The sequence below is a fragment of the Suillus subaureus genome, assembly GCF_016647635.1.
Source record: "Suillus subaureus strain MN1 chromosome Unknown BJ212scaffold_6, whole genome shotgun sequence".
Taxonomy (NCBI): domain Eukaryota; kingdom Fungi; phylum Basidiomycota; class Agaricomycetes; order Boletales; family Suillaceae; genus Suillus; species Suillus subaureus.
In genome coordinates, this window is record NW_024538562.1 from 1,663,858 (window position 1) to 1,689,403 (window position 25,546).

Consider the following 25,546-nt stretch of genomic DNA (forward strand, 5'->3'; position numbering starts at 1 on the left):
TAGAAGAGTGGTGGAAGTAATTAAAGCAACAGGAGGAAGCACCAAATACTAGAATTATAGAGATTGTGTTGGCCAAACTGAAAGTCAAAAAGTGTCTTAATGAGTCACCAAATTAAATTAACCATATCTTCACTTGATGAAATAATCTTCCCACGCTATAGGAATTAAACATGAAGCTTAGAAGCAGAGCTTTCCTACACCTCCCTATGGCTTAGTCATATTCTCACGCCCTGGCTCATAATATAGCAATTATATGAAAAGTCACAAACATTGAGACACTTTTTGAGCCACTGTATATGTGAGTGTGGTGGATGCCAGATGCTGGTGCAGTAGATGTAATGCGCACGAAATCAAATGCACTCAATAGAGTGGCTGGATGCAAAAGAAATAGGGCAAGAGAAGGACCACACCAAGTTACTGGTCATGGGTCAGGTGTTCCTGCAAGATCTTAAGTGTAAGATCCTAGCGGTACGGAACTTCAGAGTGGTGAAGGAATCAACTACTAAGCTATGGCACTAACAGGAATACCAAGTCAGAGTATATGTGTGGTTGTCTCAGCTCTGCCTAGGCTGCTATACTTCACAAAGGCAAGTGCATTCAACCCAAGGGGAAGCAAGTACAACACATCTGCAGGTCACACGAAGCACAGGAAAATCATGTGCTAACAGGCGAAAGTGTGCAAAGGGCTAGGAATGCAATAGGGACTAAGGGAGGATGATGACTGATAGTGATGGGCGCGAGAATGACAAATGTGATGATGATAGAGTGTGATTGCCAAAAGCTACTGACTACAGTAATCCACTGTCACTTGTGTCAGTAAGACTTTGAGTGTGTCTCACAACACAACAGCACATTTAAAAAACAATCATGATTGGCCATTACTTTCTAATACATGTACTATTGTGTATCATAAAATATTGAGAGCATCAGAACATGTGTTGTAGAGTGGTGAATGGATTAAGAATAAGGCCTTTATCAATACTCCACTGTCACTTGTGTCAGTCCCAAAAATGGTATTACTCAATGATAAGAACTAATTGTATGTGATTAATTGTTGCTGATAAGCAATCAGCCAATCAAACCTCCAAGCTCCCACCATCAGAATCATTGCTGTCAATGTCATTAACAGCTCATCCACAAGCAGTATCCAAAGGTTTGCTCCAGTACTGACTGAGATGTGCAGAATGGTGCAGAATGAATCGCTCAGTCCAGTTCTTTCTCACCCTACCTTCTGGGAAGTTGGACTAAAGGCAAGCTTGTAGGAGCATGTCAATGTGAAACTTGAGTCAAGAGTGATTAAGAGGGAATCCTCAGTTTCCAAGCTCAATACAGTATGCAACAATGCTCTCTTCCTCCTCAGGTGAAAGCCATGCATTTTGTTCTGTGTTGAACTGACCACAGGTCCATCCTCCCTCAAGCCTTTGTCAAAGTGTATCAGCACTGACAGTAACAGGTTTTCTTATTGCTTTCCACTTCTCTGCAACATCTCTGCAAATGGCCTTTCTGCTCTTCCTCTTGCTTTCAGGCTTCTTCTGCTCATCATGGTATTCCTTCATTGCCTCTGCATAAGCTTTTTCTTGCTCAGCACAAGCCATCTGTTTCTTCTTTGCTATGGAGCAGGCAATACCAGACATTTTGTAGGAAAGATTTTTGTTAGTACATGACATGCCAGATTGTAATGTGCCCAGCCTCATTTAGCTAATATTTGTCATCCATAACATACTTAGATCTGATAACTCATTGATTGTGAAGTTTTGTGTAATGCTTCACTGGCATTGAACTGGCACATCAGGAATGCTACAATCCTTACAAACAACACATGTCAGATGTCAGTAAAGGTAATCTTCATTGATATACAACATTTGAGTGCACCACAAAAATCATTCGAAGGTGCTATGTACAGAAAAGTGAAATTTGAGCTACAAATTGCAATATCATGACCTTTCCTCCTAGCATATTTAAGATATTATGCCAGCCATACATAGCTCTATATGCCATGAAAATACATCAGCAAGAATTGTGTCTAAATAATGTGATTTGACAATGTTGTGCATTGATGCAAGTGATGGTGGAAATGCAAGTGGTAGTGGATTACTGTATGGCTCGAAAATGCATGCACTATGCTGAGGGATGCTAAGGGATACTAACTGGCACCTAAGTGGTAGCTAACTAAGTCATAAAAATGCGAATGCTATCATGCAAAAGGCAACTAAGCGCGTTCCCACGATGCAGAGCTGACATGAGTAAGGTGCAGGAACAAAGAAGGTATGTAAGGATATATGTAAGTAAGGGTCTATGATAGGATATGGTGTCATAATGAAGATAAAGTGCGAAAATGTACCAGTAGGACTTGCTGAACAATGGATGGATGCTCCTGAATGATGGGCGATGAAGCGTGGGAAAGCGCATGAGAGTGCATTGTGGGAGAGTAGCATGCGCATCGTGTGATGCACAGGAAGACCACACATGTATAGGCTGAGTGAAGGAATGATATAGGGAATGATGCCGCAAGTTCGTGCTGCAAACTGTATGCAGATACATCACAATATAGGGCTCTATGGGCATACAGAGGTGCAAGTCTCTACAGCAGTTGAATTGTGCATGATCGTCAAGTATGAGCAACAGAATGGATTGCACAAGGTCTGCAAAATAATGCAAGAGCAACTCTCCTAAGAGCTGAGTCCAGGGGAAAGGGAACTACTCATTTGTATGTACTGCAGTTGTTTTATCATAGTGTGTGAATGTTTGGAATGTGTATGCGCAATGAGTCTATAGGTAATAAGACATCATGCACTGTGGAATGTGAGTAATGTGTAATAAGACCTGCAGCTTGTTTCACAATGACATTTGGGGAAAATAACACACCAGCAGAGATAGGTGAACATGGATAGGACATGGGAGGACAGATTCCTAGGGTCAGACCAAAGCTAAATGGGGGCGCAGAAGGAGTGCATGCCAGTAGTTCCATGAAGTACACTAACAGTGGATGAGTCGATATATATGGGTTTAATGATTAACATTCTATCTCCTTTCTTGGTAGTAGGAAGAACAGTGCTGGTGATCATATGCACCTAGCACTGGTATGATTGTTACAATGGGTCAGGACAAGCTGTAGATATGAAGTGATTATGCAGCCTGCCTCCCATGAAACTTGGTGATACTTGAAGCACTGTGTGATGACGAGTCAACTTCAATGCAAACTCCTGGTTCATCAACCAAGGTAATGGGCCTGTAATGAAATAAGCCAAATCTTAATAAGTCTACATTAGAGACTCACTGCTGTTTCAGGATTTCTCCTTTATATCTGCAATGACATCCTCGATGTCCTCTGCATTATTAGCAACCCAGGGGTCATATGTCTTGACACCAGCAGAAAGGCTATCTGTCAAATCATGGTTGTTATGGCTGGACCAGTTGGACCACTTGCTGGAGCTGGGATCCATACTAGAACTGGATGGGACTACAGGATCAGGTGGAGGGTTCTTGCTTTGACATGACGGCATTATATATGATTTCTTCTGCATCTTGCAGAAAGAGATCATGTCCAGACCTTTGAGTATTGCACTGTTTAACCTCATTCTGTATCTTAAATAGTTGTGAATAAAAATTAATATAACAATATACAATATGATCACCTAGTAACAATGTCCTCACATTTAACCATAGTGCATGTTTGCTCATGCACAGAAATGGAGCAGGTATCATGAGCAAGTTGGTATAGTGTGGCTCAGTAGCCCTTCCATGCACCTCCAATAATAAAGACTTCTTTACCAATGATGTCACAAAATGAATCCAGGTTCATGTTGGATATTTTCAGGGCAAATCCAGTAGGAATGTTGACCTGTCATATTTTAGAGACACACAATTTGAGAAGAGAAGTACTTACGAGTGAGTAATCACCCTCAGAAATCAGGGTCAGGCATGCGTTTGAAAAGTCCATGGCTTGCACCACCCCTTTCATCTGGAACTCTGGCCCACAGGCAACAGTCACAATGTCTCCAGGCTTAACATCATAACCCCTTTCATTGGTAAATTGGAGAGTCTTGAAGGGACAAATGTGCTGTACAAATGCTGTGGGGGTGTTGATCAACTCATCCTTGATATTGCCCCCAGCCTGGAACCACAGTGTAGTCCCCCCAATAGGAAACCACACCACAATCCTGCATTTCCCCATGTACTCTCCCACACATACTTCTATCTTGTCCCTGATTTGAAGAGATTTGGGCTCAGGGAGAGGGTCAAAATCTGGCTGCATTGGTGGCCAGGATTGAAGAACATGAGTTAAAGGACAATGATCTAGGTAGTACTTCAATACTTCCACCTATGTAATGTCAGACAGGCTTACAGGATGTTCTATTTAACCATACCTCTTCATTGGTGGCTTCTTGACACACATGAAACAAGTCCTCAGACTTCTTAATGATGTGCCCTTCCAGACCTGTGTAAGCACCCACTACAACTCGAACCATGTCACCAACCCAAAAGACATGCTCAATGTCCTGGAGTCGAAATTCCAGTTCTTGTCCATGTCCATTGATAATGAACTTTAAGCATGCAGAGCCAGATGCATGGTTTGTCAAGATGACCATGCCAATTTCTTGACAGACTTCTCCTGTGATAGGCCTGGCTAAATCACTAACACACAAGAACTGCAGTGAAAAGGTCTTCAGAGTTTTCTTGAAGAAAGGTACATCCCACCTGGACTGGAGATGTAGTTGAATGTCATTAGCATGAGGGGAGGCGACCAGCTCCAGACTGTTGTGGTGAAAGTTCTTCAGCAAAAGTCCCATGTAGTATCATTCTCCTTTGTATGACCATCCCATGATTTTATCATCCTGAAGAATGTCAGACACTGTCTTGTCATTCAGCAGGTGAGCTCAGTCAAGCAGTGCCACAGATCTCTTAGGCATGTCATAGGGGAAGTTGTGTAGGGAAATCAATACTGTAACAAAGTTGTTTGATTGTTTGGAGTTGAAGACATAGCCAATGTCACCCTTATATTTTCCCTGTGTGATCTTCACCCACCTGGGATTGGGAAGTGTAGAGCATGAATGTTTGACCACTGCTCATTCTTCCTCCAAGATGCAAGTATAATCTTTCACAGAGGAAGAGAGTAATTTAAGCAATGTTGCAATCATTCTAGGGCTATCTGAGACAGCATAGAGCTGGCTTGGTATCCAAGTTCATACAGTAACTGCAACTCCATTGCTCCTGAGATGTTCAGCAACATGTTGCATGGCAGATCCTGTGATACATTCAGTGCCATGCTAGGTCATTAAAATATGCACTCACTGTGAACATGGAGAAGGTACATCCTGCTTGGGACTGTGCCAGAGGATAAGACCACTCTATGACAGGTGCTTGGGGCATTCTCATACCTGTCAGAGATGTGATTGATCACTGCAGATAGCCTATCCTTGGCTGATGAAGGTCCTGGCAAGTGTGTAACATTCAATGACTGCACAGAAGGGCCATCATCACCCTCCACCTGTGAGTTTTCCTCCTCTTCCTCCTCCTCCTCCTCCCCATCATCATCATCAGATGCCTCATTGTCGATAAAGGGATTTTTTTGGCTACTGTCATATCCGCATAGCCAGATCTCAGATCTGATCCACATCTTATCCCCCTCCAACATCTCATCATCCAATCTGCCCGCTTGTCCAGTCTGGTCCACAATTCATCCAAATCCACAACCAGCACTCATCTCCTTTCGGTAATCCCCTGACTCCAGTACTTCGGTTATCTGTATATCCGTCCTGCTCATCATTACCTATGCTTCATTTCTGTTTCATTATTTATGATCCATTCTTACTTACCAATAGACTATCCATATGCTTCGTACATAGCCTCAGATCCTGCTGATTGATCATTCTGTTAGATACCTATAGTATATAACCTCCTGTAAATCTCTGTAACACCTCAGTTCAAATATCATCTTAGTTCTGCTTATCCCTGTCCTCCAGACCTGAGTATCTCTACTCTCATCACCCTCTGAGACTTAGGATTGATTCCTATAGTCTATCCATATCCACCTCTGTCTACGACAGTCCATACCATTAGCTTCTAGTCTGGACTCATCCAGATTAGCCTTATGATACTTATTCTACATCCAGAAGTCATCCAGATCCACTACGCTACTTGTCCTACCCTCTGGATGTGCTAGTCTTGTCCTCCTGAAATAAGAGGCAATACTCAGGTAAGGGGCACAGTGCATGAGCTGAGGCCAAAGCCCTTAGGATCTGTTTAGCCTTGAGTATGACCTTAACAGCTACATGTATTATTTAGTATAGAAGTCATAACAAAATGAATATATTTCTTACTCTTTGGATGTGTGCGCTTTCAAGCAAACAGCTGCCTTTGAGGCAGACACAGATATGGCAGAATCTTTCCACAAGGTAATGACTATCAATGTACTGGAGGCACCTTGGGGTACATGCCTGGCCTTCAAGGCAAGAAGATTTGCTAAGGTGAGGGAGTTATCATCATTGCCAGAGAACAATGCATCACAAGCTTCTTTCCAATCATCTGCATTGTATCGATTGCCCAAGTATGAGGCAAAGGCTGCCTCCATCTGAGGGTAGGTCATCTCAGTAGTAAGGTACTGTTCCAGAATGTGCCATGCACCACGATCTGCCAGCAGTGATGGCACTCTTGTCCCTGTTATCCACATAAGAATAAATACAGATGACATGATGCAACAACTTACCTTCAACAAGTATTACCATCATGGGAAAAACTGGGATCTCAACCTGACGCAGTGCTGATAATAAGGTTAGATGATGACTAATACAGTGAAACTCACTCACATATAGCAATCAGATAAGTGAGAATTATGACCCAATTCACTAGTTGGGAAGCACACCCCAAGCTGTGGTTCAGTGCACCCTGTGCAACAGATTTATTGTGAGCACTCATAAGACTTACAAAATACTGTGAGGCCAATGAAGATAGGTAATACAAATTACCTATGAGGATGATGACTGTGAGGGCCACCAAGGTGAATATAAGGTTATAGCTGTAAGTTTGTAATCCAAGGATTGATGGGAGAACAACAATGACATAGGGCAGAATGAAGAAAATTGAAAGGAAGAATAATGCCAAACATTGTTGGATTGCCATTATGAATTATAACAGATAGAGTATGGTTCAGAAGAAAGATAGGAGAACTGTTGCACAGGGTGGAGTGACTTATGTAATCACATACTTGTCAGGGGTTCTCTGTACAGTTATGTAATCTGTACATTGTGAACATGGCCAAAGTCACCTACCACATACCCCAGGCCTGTACTAGTCCTCATTGCACCAAAATTAGATGATCCTTCTCCTCTATCCTGGCTATCATACCCAGGCACAAGTCTGCTCCTCAAGGTACTACCCACCAAGCGCTGTTGGACTCAGAGAGATCCGAGACAAAGAAGACCAAAGGATCTGACCTAGGTACGGAGAGTGAGTAAGTGAGGTACAAGCACAAGCCAAAACAGACCAAGGCCCAGGTGAACAATATATTGATGTCGGCTCATGTCCTCCCTTTATTTTATGTTTCACATTTATATCCTACAGTAGTCAAGCCACCCAGCTTAAAAGGGCCACTAGTAGCACCCAGACATCTTAGTTCTTTTCAAGAGACTGAGATGTAAGTCCAGATTGTCACCTGTATTCACAATGTTCTAATGCCCTACATCAGCAAAAGTGACGCACCCTGGTAAGGCATTCCCAGGCTTGGCAAGACCCCCCCAGCCAGACGTACCTTGCCAAGCCTGAACATACCATATAGAGGACCTCTCCCTGATGCCAGCCAGGTGTAAGGCTATTTGAAGACAGTCAGAATTGGAGCTTTCTGAAGTCTTGAGGTGCCTTGTAATGACTGCCTATCCTTGGTATTCTTATCCAGGCTTGTACCACTATATCAGTCTGGTATCACTGTCATATCCACATATCTGCATATCCGGATCTCAGATCCGATCCACATCTTATCTCTGATCCTATCCACATCTTATCTCCCTCCAACATCTCATCATCCAATCTGTCCACTCGTCCAGGTCTGGTCCACAATTCATCCGAATCCACAACCAGCACTCATCTCCTTTCGGTAATCCCCTAACTCCAGTATTTCGGTTATCTGTATATCCGTCCTGCTCATCATTACCTATGTTTCATTTCTGTTTCATGATTTGTGATCTGTTTCTACTTACCAATAGACTATCCATATGCTTCATACATAGCCTTAGACTCTGCTGATTGATCATTCTGTTAGATACCTATAGTATATAATCTCCTGTAACTCTCTGTAGCACCTCAGTTCGAATATCATCTTAGTTCTACTCATTCCTGTCCTCCGGACTTGAGTATCCCTACTCTCGTCACCCTCCGAGACTTAGGATTGATTCCTATAGTCTATCCGTATCTGCCTCTGTCTCTGACAGTCCATTACCATTAGTTTCTAGTCTGGATTCGTCCAGATTAGCCCTATGATACTTATCCCTCATCCGGAAGTCATCCGGATCTACTACGCTACTTGTCTGACCTTCTGGACGTGTTAGTCTTGCCTTCCTGAAATAAGGGGCAATACTCGGATAAGGGGCACAGCACACAAGCTGAGGCCAAAGCCCTTTGGATCCAGTTATCCCTTGAGTATGACCTTAACAATCACACTGTAAGGCAATAGATGGAATACAGTAGATTTCACATTAATAATACAAAATAAAATACACAGCCGGTGCAAAGTGATATGAGTCTGAGTCCAATTAAAATTATACCCATCTAAGCATGATTGAGAGCATGGCAAGAACACCAAAGAAATGACAGCATGACAGCACAAATGTGAGAAAATTGGGAATGAGCAATGCAAGGAGTCCATGATGTGTAAATCTGAGCATGAAATACTAGCTAGAATCAGACCAGGTGAACGAGTGAGAAACAACCATACCTAATCCGCCTTTCTACCATGGTGAGGTGCAGACTTTTTCTTCTGAGGTACAACAGGAGCTGGTTCTTTGACTTTGGCACAGCTAGCAATGAGACGTGTGGGACGGACACTTGACTTTGGCTTTGTAGGCTTGGGTCTTGGGACTACCTTTGGTCGTGCAGTCAGAGGTGGTTCAAGATTGGTTGGAGCAGCAGGAGAATCATGAGTGGTGACAAGTTCAGAAGGAGCAGCAGCAGGTTCAGAGTTGGCAGGTTTTGCAATGGAAGTGCCTTGCTTCAAGGATGGTGGGAGTGACAATGGCGAAGATGAAGCGAGAGACGATAGTCTACTAGGTGGAGTGATGGGACAGTGACTTGGGGGAGGAATTGCAGTGGGCTTTGGAGGAGGAAGATGAGGCAGAGCACTGGCAACAAAATTGCTAGTTGCTGCAGTCAAGGGGGCCCCTTGTTTGTGGGCAGCGTGTTTCACCCTCATTTTTGCAAGATCAGAGTCAGCATCATTTGAAGTGGCCATCATTGCCTTGGCTGCATGTTGGCCAAATACCTGTCTGTAATACTTGTTAGTAGACACTGACAATGAACTGAATACATACTCGTTGATCCATTTGAGTGTTTCCACTGCCCATGGATCCTTGGTATCATCGAGTGTCTTGACAATGGTGAACTCTTCAAGGTTGAATGAGCCAATGGTAAGCCTGTAGGAGTTGCAGTTGCATAGGGAGAACCATGCCTAGTGTTATAAAATCAGTACACCAGTCAAATAAAACAACGAATACTCACCACACACACAGCCCAGGCCCATGACTGCAGTGTCACTTTTGTTAGCCCGTACATGGTGCACTTTGACTTTCCTCCGCCATGCTTGCTGTCTTCATCATCATTATCTTGTGATCCTGCAGCAGCAGGCCCTAAGTATAGATGCTGAAATGCCTGCAAAAAAATTGGTGAACTTAAGTGACTAAAATCAAAAAAGTATGTACCCTGATACCTGCATGTCCACGGAATAGGCCAGTGATCAGATCTTCTGCGTTGCAAGCAGCATCAGCAGGATACAGAAAGGATGGCCAGTTCATAGCAAGCAGAGGCCATCCTCCATCTTGCAGACGTTGTATCCCTCTATGAATAGAGACTGAATTAGATGACACATTATGAGCTAAGAAATACTCACAGGTTGGTATCTTTGTCAAATTCATCAAGCCATTTCTTGGGGCAAAGTTCCCATGCTAGTCAGGGATGATTGATGCTGCGGTTTGACTTGCAGGAAGACTTTGGGACCGGAGGTTGGAGGGTATCAGTGCTGTGGTTGGCAAGAATGTACTCAAGCATTGAGTACTTCAGGGATGAAAAATTGTCAGAGTGTTGGGAGCTCATTGAACTATTGATCTATATGTTTGTAGTCATCAGTTAGGTGCATATATGCGCATATATCCATCAACTCACCACTGTAATGTAAGGTTTGAGCTCATCATATGACAAGTTGTCAAGATTCGCACAGAAGCCTGGAACAAAATCTAGAATAGTGTTGTAACATGCGAGAAATCGCATCTGCTGCTCCACAGATCTGGCAAACAAATCAGATTAAGTTCCAAAGTGGAAAGTGACTTACATATTTGAACTGGACAAACCACCCTTATCGAGGGTCATCCTGTAATGAAATGCAAGCAACACATTTGTGAATGGATTTAAGGTAGTGACTGCCTTGCGCCCAGCTGTGCAGTATTCTGATAATGCATCACTCAACCTTAAGTCATGTAATAGGGGTGAGCCCGTGATCATTAATGAATATGAAACTTACTTGATCTTCTTCTGTCAGCCAGTAGCAGTCAGATTATCAAGAATCTCATCTGTTGAAGTGCATTTTTTGGAGCTGGAAGTGGACAACAATGCCTTGGAGTCTGAGGAAGACATGGTAGGGTGAGGTAAACAGGGGAAAATATGGGGATTGTTACCACATATGTCAGAATTTAAAAACATTGATGGCTGTGGAGTTTCACAATCATCAGAGGCCAACATTTAATTACCTAGTAGTACATTTTTTTACATCTGAGCAGCCCATGTACCCATCGCTGGCCAACACATCATTTGGTTGCACATGACAGCAATTTGACTACTGCTCCACACAAGGTAATGGCAACTTGCAGGGCGATTATTCCACTCAGCGCAGCTACTTCCCCCAACCTTCTGCTCCTAGTGCCATCGCACCACAGCACTTCCTCCTCAGCAACTCTATGACATGGTTCTCCCTTCTGCTCTGCAAGATGCTGCTACATTGGTGCTTCTGAGCCATCATCTTTAGCCTGTTTCTTCCCAACTCTCCATCTTGCCCGAACACTATGTACAACTGCATGCCTCAGCTCGAGTCAGGGATTGTGTCTGCTTTCAATCCCACCACACCATTCTCAAGCATGGTCACTCCACTCTCGTCTCATGGAGTCTGGTTCAAAGCTCACTTTGTCCAGGAAGGCAAGAATGCCCCCAGTCAAGTCATGAGCATTTTCTGCACATGCCTTATTGCAAATGGCTGTATCCCTTCTCATCACCTTCATGAAGGGCAAAGTCACAGCTGCAGAGGCTCGCTGGCCCAGTAACATTATCTACATAATGTCTGTTTCTTCTTTTTTCTTGGTTCCTTCCCTCCCTTCCCTCCCTATGCAGTTTATGTTCTCCTATTTAGCTTCTGACACATATATCCTTTGCTACTCCAACTTGTCATACTCAATTCTGTGGACACACCATCATGCACTCCCTCTGCACCTACCAGACGTCTTGATAATACATCAACTCCTTACTATGTTGAGGCAGTTTCAGTCTTGAAGAACATCTTCTGGTCATCCTCCTTCAGGCAAAACTAACTCAAAGTGATCAACACCACACTCAATGGCAAGGATGTCTTCATCCTTCACCTTAATGCTCACTGGTGGTGGAAAAAGTCTCTCCACTCATTGTGCTCATTGTGGATCAAGTGGCATCCTTGTGAGAGAAGCATCTGAATGCTTGGATTGTAACCCTATCAGAAATGAAGTCCAGCTCCACAATCTAAGGTTAGATTATCAACTGGGGCCATGGATCTCAACCACCTGCCCTTATGCACAATGACCTGCAGATTTTGATCGGGTGGCAGGTCTGACTTCAGATAAAACAAGTCAGGTCTCTGCTGACTCTCCATCCCAGTGCATGCCTGCAGTGACTTGGGCAGGCACATGCAGGCAATGCTGGCAAAGTACACCATCCTCTCACTCCTCACCATTATTCTTACCATGTCATTTTCATGCCCTGCCTGCACTTATACTGCCACATTGGCATGTGGTCTGTTGATGCACCAGAACCAATGGTGCAAAGGCCTTAGAGACATCTCAAACAAAGTCATGAATGCCCACCATGAGTGCCAACCTCCACAACCTCCTGTACTGCATGCTCAGTCAGAAGTCCCCTTGCATGGCGAGGCAAGCCAGCCAGAGTTTGAGAATCTTGAACCATATGTAAGTAAATATTTCTTTTGTTGGAGCAGTACAGGAGATTAATGCTGCTGTCTAGGAATTGCCGGTGCACCATTCGCCCTCGCCTCCACCACCACAACGAGCATCAGGTCTCCCAAATTGCAGATGGCAGCTACCTGCACACTACTGAGATGAACTTCCTGCCCTTCCCATCCCCATTCCTATTCCACCACCAGCGGATGATGTAGACCATGCTGTTCTGCAATCTCCTGTTCATTCCAACTTGGGTACTGCTGAATCAGAAGGAGATGTGTGGGTACACACCAACCAGGACATGTTTGGCACTTTCCATTCATACCAAGGAACTTTCCCTTCCTATGACCCCAAGAACACCTCATCATTGGATAATGTTTGTGACTCTCACACATTCCAACAGGCTGATGGTTCAAACAAGCATGAGCGGCCCTGGCTTACAGGCTTTGGCACTGCTATTAAAGCAGTCAATTGAACCTTTTTTGCACTGTTTCTCAATGCTACTACATTTCATCTCATGAACTGGTTTTATGAGTCATCCAGTGGTAACTCACTTGCCAACATCGATTACCTTGTACAGGGGGTCATACTTGCAGATGACTTTGAGCACGAAGACCTCAGAGGTTTTTCAGCATTTCAGGAGGCCAAAAGAATGGACCAGGCTGACGAGGACTCAAATTCAAAGCTGTTTATCACCTCGGACAAGTGACATGAGGCACCTGTAAACATTAAGCTACCTGCAGAGAAGCACAAGTATATGTCAGAAGCTGATGCACCTAAATGTGCCATGGATGGACTCTATTATTGGAAGCCTCTGGAGGTTAGCAAGTCAGCCTACGAGGAAGTTGCATTGAAATCATTTCACAATGTCCCATACAAATTTTTCTGGCAGCCTGACAAGGGCGAATTTCCAGAACGTATCATCACAGAGGTTTACACAGCCAATGCCATGCTCAACAAGCACCAGAAAATACAGGCACAGTCCCATGAGCCTGGTTGCCAGCTGGAGACTGTCATTGCTTCCATCATGCTTTGGTCAGATTCAATGCACCTTGCTTCATTTGGTCACACTGCGCTGTGGCCCATCTACATGTTCATTGGAAATCAGTCAAAGTACCTTAGGAATTGTCCCTCTACATTTGCTGCTCATCATCTGGTGTATATCCCAAAGGTTTGCATCTGTTTTGTGATTGACTTTCAGAACAAAGTTTTCTGATTTACCTTTGAGTTACCGGATATCATCCATGAATATTATCACAAATTGTATGGGCAAGCAGTGACAAGTGCAGTGCTCACACATCTCAAGCGAGAGCTTATGCAAGCCATTTAGTTGTTTCTCCTCAATGACAAATTCATGCACACATATAAACATGGTATTGTGGTGTGGTTTGCTGATAATGTGAGCCATAGAGTGTTTCCTCAATTTTTTTACATATGCTGCTGACTATCCTGAAAAGTAAGTACTCTCCTTGCACCAGTATCTGATGAGATTTGATCAAACACCATCAGAATACTTCTTGCATGCATTAAATTTCTGGGAAAATTTCCCTGTCCATGCTGCCTCATTCCTCAAGACAAGATTACTGACCTCAGGATGAAGCTGGATAGGCTGTGGCATAAAAGGGATGTACAATTGGATAATCATGCACGCAGGAGTACCATCAAGAGAGTCCATGATTGGATATTTACCAAAGGACACGCCATTGGAAGCACTGTGATTGATAAGGTGCTAGGGCCAACATCACTGGTACCAACATGTGTAAGTTTCAAACGTTGTCAAGAGAACTTTGGCTGATAGAATCAAAGAATGCATTTTCTGAATGACTATCTCAGTTTGGATTCGACTTCCATTCAATGTTTGTGCCCAACTTCATGCATGAATTCGAACTCAGTGTTTGGAAGGGAACTCTCACCTATCTACTACAGATTCTGCATGCATTTGGTGGAGATACTATGACACAGTTTGATACTAGGTGAGTTCTGTGCTCTCATGCATCCAAAGACTAATACTTAGAAGATTTCACTGCATGCCAACATTTGGGAGGGACACTATTCAAAAGTTCAGTCGGAATGTGTCAAATCTTGCAAAACTTGCTGCAAGAGATTATGAAGACTTGTTGCAGGTCCATCCAGCCTTTAGTACCATGTTAGTTGTCTAATGATTCAACTAGTGTTGTATTCCAGTAATGGAGGGCTTAGTACCTGATCACGACGAAGTCATTCTTGACTTAACTCTTTGAACTTGCGACCTGGCATGCACTTGGAAAGCTTCAAATGCACACCAAAACAATACTTCACTTTCCTCAACAACTCGACTACCAGGCTGGGATGAGCTCTCCACCGCTTCAAGCAGTTTACATGTGATTCATTTGTGGCACAAGAGCTACCCAAAGAGGCCGCTGCTTGGGGGTGCCATAAACCTGCATATTCTGCCAAGGGGAAGTTGAAAGCTGTACTGACAAAGAAGAGGAACACCACCAAGGGAACTCGACAATGAGTTTTCAACATGTCTACCTACAAGTTGCATGTGCTTGGTGACTATGTGAAGTTAATTTGGTTGTTCAGGACAACTGACAATTTTTCAACCCAAGTGGTGTGCTAATGCAATTATCTCCTCTTGACTTAAGATTCTAGCTTTGATTGCAGGGCAAGCTGGAGCATCGCCATGTGAAATGCTTTTATGCCTGCACTCACAAGATCAAAATTGCACAGGGTATCGCAAAACAACAGCACCATGAACGACTCCTTCACAAGCTTCAACAGAAGGCTGCTACACAACAAGCAGAAGATTCTTCTCCGTCAGTTGGTTTTTCTGAAACAGAGCCATTGCTACAGTGTTCTCCTGAGACCCAGTATCAGATTTCCAACTCATGCTGCCAATACTGGGACATCACATCTTAGCTGTACAAGAACTGCAAGGACCTCACAGTGAAGGTATCTATCAGTCTCTAGTATTTGAGTCTATCTAATTTTGGATAGGATTTTTTACCCCAACTCAAGGACCATATTCTTGCTTGATTTTTCAATTACGATGATTCCAAGGAGCACACATTTACTGCTGTACAACGGAACTCCCTCATCATCATCAACAATAAGATCTATAAACACAAAGTGCTTTCCAAAGAATGCTTAGACCCAGCATAAGCAACATTGTGCCAATAACATAAGTGGCCAGCTCCCATAGGAACAAGTCCTGATGGACTGGTCCTGAGGCTGAAAAATCAGTTATGCCCTTTGACAGCCTACAGTATCCTGACTAGGTATGCCAGGAAGAAACACTGGCATCCATGGGTACTGCACAACCAGGATGGATTGTGGTAGTACCAACTCACCCATGGCTACACATTTCTTGATGAAGTCAGAGCCAAACAAGAACTTTCAGGTATGGTCAAAATTCTGGGAGTCATATATAAGCATCTCTGACCCAAGGGCCCAAGACCTGACAATGTGTACCTCATTCATGATCTGAATCTTGGCCTTCCTTGTCATCAAGACCATGTCTTCAGATTCATGCTTTCCAGCAGTGGTCACATCTGGTAGCTGAAAGCTCACTGTCTAGATAATGTGGATAAATACCTGAAGAAACATCTGACATCCCAGGATGCTGAGTACATGTTGGCTTGGGGGCTAGATCAGCTAGGAGGCATGGATGTCATTGTGGACCTGACATGGTGTGACAATCATGTTCAGGCTGGCCTGCTAGGACCACATTCTGCAATCCCCACCCAGTCTGCACATCTCCTACCTATCTCTGACACTTTTCCACCATCTCTGCATCTCTAATGTATCGAACCCACTCAGAGATCCTGCACACTTGTCCTACCATGTCTAGTCCAGTCACACCTATCCCCACTGGTGTGTAGTCAGTTATTTCCCATTACTGATTGAGTAGACATTGTTATTATATAGATTCCCACTGGCTGCAGTACCTCATGGCCTTTTACCTACATATTATTGGACCTGCATTTTTGCTACTGCTTTCACCTATGGACTCTGGATTTTCACATAGTTAGTTATATAGGGTTGGGCGACCAGAATTACAATCACCACTTAGTAAGAGAGAGAAATCCCCAATACTGGTCATCCCATACCTGTCCTTAGAGTTACCCCCTGCAATATACCTGTTGACCTGCTCTTCTTGACCCGAAACTATTATTACTCATTCAACTGACATTCCCTAGCATCTCCAAGCTAGTCCTAACACATTCCCTTCCTTTCCCTCACTCTCCCACCATCTCCACATCTCCACACCTGCAGACCCAATTTCCCACACATTGGACTTTGTCCCATACCTTTGGACTCAATCCCTGACCCTTGGACTTTTGACCCCTTTGTGTAGTACTAATTGTTGAATTTGACTAGATAGCAGATCCCTTGGGTCGAACATTCTTGCTTGCAAGTGTAGCAGCTAGGTATTCTAACAACTATCTAGCCAAGTTGTGTTATCCACAATGGGACCAAAGAGAAATGAACATTGGGCTGTACCTGTAGCATAACATCCTGGTCTATTACCCTTGGACCTTATCTGCTGCTGCTGACAGCACATTCTGCCACCTGTTCCCCTCCCACTTGTTATCACTGGGTGATGACCATGAAACATACTGAAATCCATCTCCAAATGTTGATTTCTTTCTGCAGCTGCTGTTACCCAGTAAGAGAGGCTTGGCTGTGACAGCCCCAAAACCACCTCCCTTGACCCATCATGTTTTGAACTTCCAGGGTTAGATACCCAGATCTATCTCCAGGAAAGCAGGCCAGCACTGCTTCCAGTTATTTTACTTTGAGGAACATCTGATAGATGAGAGTCAGACTCAATCATATCTTCACATCTTTCATAGATTTAGACCCCACATCTCACCAACACCAGAGTATCTAGTCACAGATTTGTGTATCAGAGAGAGATGGAAGTTTGATCATGCCCCCCCTGCCAGTCAATTTATGATATGGCAGCCCAACAGCCAAGGCCCACCAAACCCACCACCTTGGTGCCAGTCCCATCACTGTCAGACTCCTCATGGGGCCTGATGATCCACCTATTACTCCACAAAGACACTGGTGTCCTGCATGATTTGGGAATCATGTAAAACATATATATGACATATCATCTCATGTTTCCATAGTCTGTTAGCTTAGTCCTCAGACTACACAGTGCTTTGAGTATAGAGTCAAGTGCAATATTTCACTTTGCATGCTCCAATTATGCAAAAATATGGTGTGTTGAAGAAAAAGTCAAACATAATGAATAAATCATATATTGACCTAGTCCAAGTTGACGGTCATACAAAAGCTTAGGTTATTGCCTATCTTTTGGCTTATTTACTTTGACTAAAAATAACCAAGGAGAAAAGATAAAAGCCTACCAAAAGCCCTATCTAAAAAACCTATATTTTGATTTGTTCTGTCTTATGATTTATTCTACTTTATTTTCTTCATGTTTTTCTTTCATTTCTTTATCTACTTGATTCTTTGACCTCCCAGAGACTCCACAAGATGTACATGCAGGATATGATGTCATGATAATATTATATAGCTCCACAGGAATTTCTGGAATATTCTGTTGGATACTATGATGTCATCTATGATGTCATAGTGATGTCAGATCCTGGTGTCACTGCAGACTGACAGCCTGGTCTTTTTCCTTTCCTTTGGGTCTGTTGCAGCTGGAAGACTGACCAGAGGGATGGCAAGAGCCAGCATTTTTGGGACCTGACTGCACCCAGCATCAGGATAAGCAAGTGGCAGGACAAAAGTAATGAACACACCTGGGGGATTTTGGGTTGTTCGTGTTTTTGCAATCTAGCAGGCACAGAAGACTGATCACTTGGTTAGTTTACTGCCTGGATACCAGGGTGACAAATCTGCAGCTGGACGCTTGGAAGTTGCAGGAACAGAGGGCTGGGTATCCACATCCATGGGCATCAGTGGATTGGTCTCAGCCACAACTTGTGCACCAGCTTTGGCAGCAGCCTTAGCCTTCTTGATATTGGATTCCAGCAGTTCCAGAACAATCCTCAGGCACTTATGCCAGCTTGTCTCATCTATCTCCACCATTGGACTATGTTACTCTGTTTGGACTTCAGGTCCATCTTTGACCAATTAATATGCTCCCCAGTTTTGTTGGGTGAGGATCCATAAAGTGATCAGATGACAGGATCAGTTTCAGATGATGTCGACCAAGTTACCAAATCTGTGATACCATTCATAACAAAGGGAGATTGAACAAATTGGATGCTCACCAAATATGGTCAAAGCTGGTTGGTCAATTTGAGGCCCTGGTAGCCAACAAGTTGAACCCAGAGGAGATATTCTGTGGGTGTGATACATTGCTTGTGCCCATGAGAATAGGATGCTAGAGAACCATTGGCACATCATTTTGTTGGATGTGGGTATCTGCTGTTCTTGGAGATGATCAGTGGAGGGATAGAATTTTTCCTAGACCTTGTCAACAAAGGCCTCACACAGATAGTACAAATACACAGACCCTTGAAATAAGTTTTATCTGGTCTGTGCATTAAAGTATTTACAGAATGACATGTACCACAGTGCATACATTGTGTTTTATAACAATTGGCAAAGTGGTTTTGAGGAAGTAGGAATGTAGATAATGTGGTGATGTGAGCGTAACACTGGAAAACAGTCCATGGATTTATTACAGGTTCCACAGTGATAGAGCTCTGGGTGCCAATCTTTGTGCATTGTACTTGCCTTATTCCAGTAATGGCTAAGGTCTGTTAGCTTGATGGTGGATCCTTGCATGGTGCTTTGGGGGAAGTTCAGGGTGGCACAACAAAGCCTACAGAAATGCATCTTATCACTCCCTGAATGGTGTGGCTAGGGTTCCCAGATTAGTCAAGTTGCATTTGATAAGTGACAGCAGCATCAGAAGCAGCAACAGAAGTGACAACAGAACACAGTGGCTACAATTGATGCTCACCATCTATTATTCAATAGAATCAGGGTCTACTAATATAAAATGGAGTGTTGGACCTTGTATATATTACATATGTATGTATACATAGGGTGAGGGTGAGCAAACATATCATAGGAACTGTCAACTTTCATCTAACCCACAATAATGAGAGCTGTTGCAAATGGTAGAAGGTTGGACCCTGGACCAAACTGAATTTTTCATACAGCAAATCAGGCTGATGAGTCAATCTGATGTTTGCAAGTGGCAACTCAGTCAGAGTCTATGTATTGTGTCAGACCAAGGTCCACATGTGACAGGTCAGTCCAAGGCCAGTCTCACATTCCACTAGCAGTAAAGTCAGTCTACACAATCTTTGTAAGGCAATATCACATACACATCATTGAAATCACAGGCCCTACCAGTCAAAATTTTGTCCTATGATCAGGCCTGGATCCACAATTGAATCTGATTAAGAGCTGATGGGCCTAACCATCAATTTAGAGGTACCAAGTCTGGACAACTACAACCTGCACCAGGAATGAACCCGACTGCCTCAAACATAATAGGAATATGCCCCACAGATCTCATAATGGTGGCAGCATAAAAGCCTATAGGGAAATTTGTTAAGGACGAAGACATGGTACTTATATTTGCACATTGATGGTGAAAGGCAATGAACCTGCCATGAATAAAACATCATGGGTGTCTCAGATCCATAGCTGGATCATTGTGTCAGTGGAAGGGCCTGATGCCTTCAAAAGAAGCTCAGGAGCCATACTTAGGGGCTCCAAATGCAAGGTACTGTATGCTTCCAACATCACACATGTACAGGGATGGCCCACACTGAAGTCAGTCTGAGGTCCACAGGTGGTGGGTTAGTTTACATGAGGTGCAGGTCTAGGCAGTGCCTGGAATCAGGCTTATTGCATAGGAATGCATTTTGATGAATCACAAAGGCTGCAACTGATGGTTCAAACTCATTAAATTAGCATAAACATATACAGTGGCTCAAAAAAGTGTCTTAATATTTGTGACTGTTCATGTAATTGCTTTATTATGAGCCAGGGTGTGAGAATATAACCAAGCCATAGGAAGGTGTAGGAAATCTCTGCTTCTAAGCTTTATGTTTGATTCCTATAGTGTGGGGAAATTATGTCATCAAATGACAATATGATTAATTTAATTTGGTGACTCATTGAGACACTTTTTGACTTTCAGTTTTGACCAACAGAATCTCTATAATTCTAGTACTTGGTGTTCTCTCCTGTTGCTCTAATCACTTCTACCACTCTTCTGTTATGAACTAATATAGTTCTAATGACAGACAACTCGACAAGAGCTAAGCCAAATGTTCAAGGTAAGCTAAGACAGAGGGAGTGCCTCTGACATAAGGTACGGACAACGGGTGAGGTGACAGCACAGGCTTTTGCCTGTAGACAGATGTCAGAGTGGAATGCAGTTCATACACAATGCACTCACTGTCTTGATGAGTGCCACCCTATCATGATATTTCTTCTTCTCCTCCTTGTCAAGTTTCCTCCAATAGTTCTCGAATGTAGCATTGGTGCCACCTATGTTGGACTCCACCCAATTGATAGCACAGATACTCCTATTAGAACCACAAGAATACAGTGACTTGCAAAACCATTACAATGTTTGGTACTTTTTCAGTGTACACAATATAGCATCTATGCACATGGAAATCATGCTTAGTGTTGCTGGGGGCATGTGGACTACAAACCCTTGGCTACAGACTGACACTTGGATCATGTGATTTGGCCAAGGGGATGTGAAGATATGCCTATTTCAAGACAGAGATGCCATTGTAACAGTTTTGCAGCTGTTGATATAGATGGTGGGATCTCAGTCAAATCAGAGGATGGTTACTGTTATTTGCTTATACAAATAGAAATATACATAAAAATATTATGTCTGAGTTTGAAATTGCTCCCATGCTTCTTTATTCTTAATTATTACCACCATGGAATCTCTCTCTACTACTCAAAAGAATACCATTCTCTTTCAGCTTAATGCTGGTCATTCTATTCACTCTATTGCCTCTACAACTGGTGTCAGCACTACTACTATCTCCAAGCTTCATTAAAAAGAGTGTTCCTACTTGCAAAAGTTCACTGGTGGTCATTCAACCAAGCTTTCCTCAGTTAATATTTGACATCCTATTTGTTTCATCTTCACTCAGCAGGCAAAAACTGCTATCCAAGTGATCAAATCTTTTTCAAATATTGTCAATTAGCCCCCAAACCCAAGTACCACTTGCTGCTACCTGAAAAGCTGGGATGAGGTCTGTAGTCAAGTCCAAACACTCTCTACTGTCTGCCAAATATTGCAAAGCACACTTGGACTTTGCCTATACTCACAAAAATTGGACTTTGGAGGACTGAAAGTTGGTCATATGGTCTGATGAAACCAAAATTAATTACCTAGGGTCAGATGGTTGCAAATGGGCTTGGAAAAAGTCAGGAGAGGGGCATAGTGACAGATTAGTATAAGGAACTGACAAGTTTAATGGAAATTCTGTGGTGATATGGGGCTGTATGACCTGTGAAGAAGTTAGCTATGCTGCTAAGATTGATGGTAGAATGGATGGAGATCTTTACCTTCAAATTTTGAAGGATAAACTTCAGAATTTCCTGGAGTTTTATTATCTTCATGCTTCTGATGTCATCTTTCAGCAAGACAATGACCCTAAGCATACCTGCAAAAAAGTCAAGAAGTGACTAGATGGGCAGGAATTTAGGACTATGGTGTGGTCTGCACAATTTCCTGACCTTAACCCATTGGAATATCTCTGGGACCTTGTCAAAAGGAGACTTGCAGAGTATGAGCATCCCCCTAAGGAAATAGTAGCAATGGTTGGGAATAAAGATGCATGGGAGCAATTTCAAACTCAGACATAATATTTTTATGTATATTTCTAATTGTATAAGCAAATAACAGTAACCATCCTCTGATTTGACTGAGATCCCACCATCTATATCAACAGCTGCAAAACTGTTACAATGGCATCTCTGTCTTGAAATAGGCATATCTTCACATCCCCTTGGCCAGATCATGTGATCCCAGTGTCAGTCTGTAGCCAAGCATTTTTAGTTCACATGCCCCCAGCAACACTAAGCATGATTCCTACATGCATAGGTGCTATATTGTGTATACTGAAAAAGTACTAGACATTGTAATGGTTTTGCAATTCACTGTAGTATAGCCTATTGTTTATTTAAAAAAAAACTTACTTTGCAGTTGCTCAATCATTTGTCTCCTTGGTTGCATTTGGGTTTTTCTTGAAGTTCTTCTTGGTAGCCTTTGTGGAATCTGCATCGAAGTCAGCAGTGATGGCAACTGCAGCATTTGGAGTAGTATGGGTAGTGGTATCCTTTGTAGCCAGAATAGAATTTGATAGAAGCTGGATAAACAAGTGTTTGGCCTCAATAGTCAGAGGCACAGCAACATCATTGATGTCGTTCATACTCACAGTTGCCATATGTGCAATGAGGTCATTTGTTGAGGAGAAAGCAGTGGCAGGTGGCATCACGCCAGTAGGGATAATGCCAGATGGAGTCTCCAACTTTGTTTTAAACAAACCTGTCAGTGGGTTGACAATCTAGAAACAATTAGTTGCCATTTAAATAATACAAATAATTCAACATCACCTTGACAGCACATAGCACAGTGCTGGCAAGAGTAGACTGCAATGGTGCCAGTAGTCTATTGTTATTGTAGGATGTCTCATGGTCCTCCTTCTTCTTTGGATGTGTTGTGGATGGTGATATGGTGATGGATTGCAGTTGCTTTGATTTTGCAGATGCTGTGTGTACTAACATTTTGTGAGAGCTCTCCTGTTTGATGACCTTCTCCTGTGTGCCAGTATTACCCAGCTCCTTTGGCCTATGTATCCATTGTGGGTAATGTCGGATAGCAAATTGATTGGTCTTCCAGTCAGAATTGCACAAGTAAAAGTGCACAAATGCCTTCTGCATCAAAAGTCGAACAAATTCAAGGGCCAGTATGTTGATCTTTGTCCATGAGGTAGGTGCATGCCCAAATCTGAGCAATGTAAACCAGAGTGTGTGGAGAGTCTCACACATTTTCTGCTGGATGGCCTCTGACATGACAAAACCATCTTCATTGACAAGATAGGATGTGGAGCCAGTGCCATCAGGGCACTTGACTTTGAGGACACCATGACCACCCATATATTCCTTTGTCCAGTCACTCTTGAACCAGTAGTACACACCATCATAGTCATCTTTGCAATGTACTGGGATCTGTATGTTGGCCTCATGCACCATCTTCAATATTTCAGTAAAGGGGTCCGTGGGTGTGCTGATGCCAAGAGAGCCAATGCATTCCAGGAGTTGCTTGTATCTAGAACTAGAGAAGAGTATAATCAGTTTTGGATGTGACAATGTGAAAGAAAAACAATCACCTTGATATCTCAAGTTTGCCCTCAAGAGATATGACTTGCTGCTCAAGCTTGATAATCTTCTGCTCTAGAGCGTGATTCTCCTTCTTCAGCATAGATGCCTCATTTTCGCTGGAGTTAGCATGCATATATGCACTACCTCACTGGCTATATGCATGCACAAAGTTGGACTGGAAGCCAGGAGGATGACACAATAATGAAGATGAGCTGTCTGTGAATGATTTTCCACTGTGAGATGTAGTATCCTGGGGTCCTAGTTAGGGGTACCATTAAATATGTAAATCAATAGAAACACACACACTTGGATAATAACTATCAAACTCATGAGACACAGATCTATCTCTATGAGAGAAATGTTCCCTCAGGTCATTTTCATGTAATGTGAGGTGTATTGACTCTGGAGATGGGAGAAGTGACTCAGAAGAAGTTTGGTCATTTCTAGGATTTTGCAACTTCTATCGAAACTTCATCCCCCACTACTCTGACATTGCCAGACCTCTAATTGATCTCACTAAGAAAGACACTAAATTTCTATGGTCTAATCATTGTGTCTCCACATTCTCCACCCTGAAAGAATGCTTTCTAAAACAACCCATCCTTCGAAACCCAGATCCGAGCAGACAGTTTGTGGTAGCTACCGATGCTTCGCTCATCACTACCGGTGCAGTATTGCTGCAAACCAATGAAAATGGTGTTTACCACCTGTGTGGGTACCTATCACAGACATTGAACCCCGCAGAATGCAACTACCAGATATTTGATTGAGAGCTCCTAGCTGTTATTCGTGCTCTAACCGAATGGCATCATTATTTGGAAGGCAACCCCCATCCCATCCTCGTCTTCACCGACCATAAAAACCTCTTGTACTTCCATTCAACCCAAAAGCTAACTCATCGGCAAGCCCATTGGCAGTTGCTTCTGTCCTGCTATGACCTTGAGCTTCATCATGTAGCTGGAACCAAGCTTGCTGCCCCTAATGCACTTTCCCGCCACCCTGATCATGGTGTTGACACCACCAACAATAATGCAGATGTCACCCTCCTCCCCAACTCCATGTTCATTCGCCTTCTTGATGTCAAACTTATGACTTCCCTTGTGAACCCTGACCCCTCCGACCCTGACCCCATCTTCCAAGCTGCTTCTGACGCCCTTGATGGCCTATCTCTCCCTCCAATGAAATCCGCTCTTGCTGATTGGATGATCAAAGATGATATCCTTTATTATAAAGATCGTGCTTATGTCTGTCCTGCCGGTTGCCACCTTATTTTGGAACAATGTCATGATCACACTACTGCCAGTCACCCCGGGTGTTTTAAAACTGAAGAGCTGGTTAAGCGAGACTTTTGGTGGCCCTCTATGGGTACCTGTCATATCCCATATGCCAGACATAGATCCCATCATATTCCCACGCTTTCCGGACCCATTTCCGGACCCCATATCTGACTCATTCCTGGATCCCCTATCCTGTCCACCCTATGCACATTCTGTCCAGCAAGACATCTGGATTTTACCTCCTCTTGGATTCTGGACTACATCCACCACCTCACATATCTCAGTCCTGTTTCTGTCCTGCCTTCCAGATCCCCAGATCTCCGGACCTCCAGATATTAACTGTACTATCTCCAGACCTATTCCCACCCTCCGTCCGAGATCCTGCACCTATCCCCATTTAGGCATCTCCCCCTTTCTGGTTCTCGGTTATCTCTGTTTCCATCTTGCTGATTGATCCTTGTACTAGTTTCATCTCCAAGTTCATTTACTTATGTTCTGTCTTACTTACCAATATGTTTCCACATGCTC

The 25,546-nt window shown here is 43.2% G+C and overlaps 6 protein-coding genes across 6 annotated transcripts; all 6 read right to left on the reverse strand.

Moving 5' to 3' along the window:
• Positions 1-1,310: 1,310 nt before the first annotated feature.
• On the reverse strand, positions 1,311-1,634 carry BJ212DRAFT_1477897 (uncharacterized protein; the record flags this gene model as incomplete). Its single annotated transcript, XM_041339627.1, has 2 exons — positions 1,311-1,419; positions 1,474-1,634. The coding sequence occupies 2 exons, from the start codon at positions 1,632-1,634 to the stop codon at positions 1,311-1,313; spliced, it is 270 nt and encodes an 89-aa protein (XP_041196808.1).
• A 1,650-nt stretch (positions 1,635-3,284) lies between these two features.
• Positions 3,285-5,635, reverse strand: BJ212DRAFT_1477898 (uncharacterized protein; the record flags this gene model as incomplete). The annotated part of the gene is made up of 7 exons (XM_041339628.1): positions 3,285-3,460; positions 3,772-3,841; positions 3,887-4,321; positions 4,368-4,755; positions 4,816-4,835; positions 5,190-5,245; positions 5,293-5,635. The coding sequence occupies 7 exons, from the start codon at positions 5,633-5,635 to the stop codon at positions 3,285-3,287; spliced, it is 1,488 nt and encodes a 495-aa protein (XP_041196809.1).
• A 681-nt stretch (positions 5,636-6,316) lies between these two features.
• Positions 6,317-7,119, reverse strand: BJ212DRAFT_1477899 (uncharacterized protein; the record flags this gene model as incomplete). Its single annotated transcript, XM_041339629.1, has 4 exons — positions 6,317-6,657; positions 6,707-6,760; positions 6,807-6,885; positions 6,925-7,119. The coding sequence occupies 4 exons, from the start codon at positions 7,117-7,119 to the stop codon at positions 6,317-6,319; spliced, it is 669 nt and encodes a 222-aa protein (XP_041196810.1).
• A 1,807-nt stretch (positions 7,120-8,926) lies between these two features.
• On the reverse strand, positions 8,927-10,569 carry BJ212DRAFT_1477900 (uncharacterized protein; the record flags this gene model as incomplete). Its single annotated transcript, XM_041339630.1, has 8 exons — positions 8,927-9,473; positions 9,519-9,655; positions 9,706-9,855; positions 9,906-10,041; positions 10,094-10,128; positions 10,201-10,308; positions 10,366-10,486; positions 10,532-10,569. The coding sequence occupies 8 exons, from the start codon at positions 10,567-10,569 to the stop codon at positions 8,927-8,929; spliced, it is 1,272 nt and encodes a 423-aa protein (XP_041196811.1).
• Positions 10,570-17,990: 7,421 nt separating this feature from the next.
• BJ212DRAFT_1297311 (uncharacterized protein) lies at positions 17,991-18,446 on the reverse strand (the record flags this gene model as incomplete). The annotated part of the gene is made up of 3 exons (XM_041332566.1): positions 17,991-18,105; positions 18,158-18,191; positions 18,230-18,446. The coding sequence occupies 3 exons, from the start codon at positions 18,444-18,446 to the stop codon at positions 17,991-17,993; spliced, it is 366 nt and encodes a 121-aa protein (XP_041196812.1).
• Positions 18,447-22,567: 4,121 nt separating this feature from the next.
• BJ212DRAFT_1477902 (uncharacterized protein) lies at positions 22,568-23,874 on the reverse strand (the record flags this gene model as incomplete). The annotated part of the gene is made up of 4 exons (XM_041339631.1): positions 22,568-22,726; positions 22,796-22,924; positions 22,974-23,694; positions 23,750-23,874. The coding sequence occupies 4 exons, from the start codon at positions 23,872-23,874 to the stop codon at positions 22,568-22,570; spliced, it is 1,134 nt and encodes a 377-aa protein (XP_041196813.1).
• Positions 23,875-25,546: the final 1,672 nt, after the last annotated feature.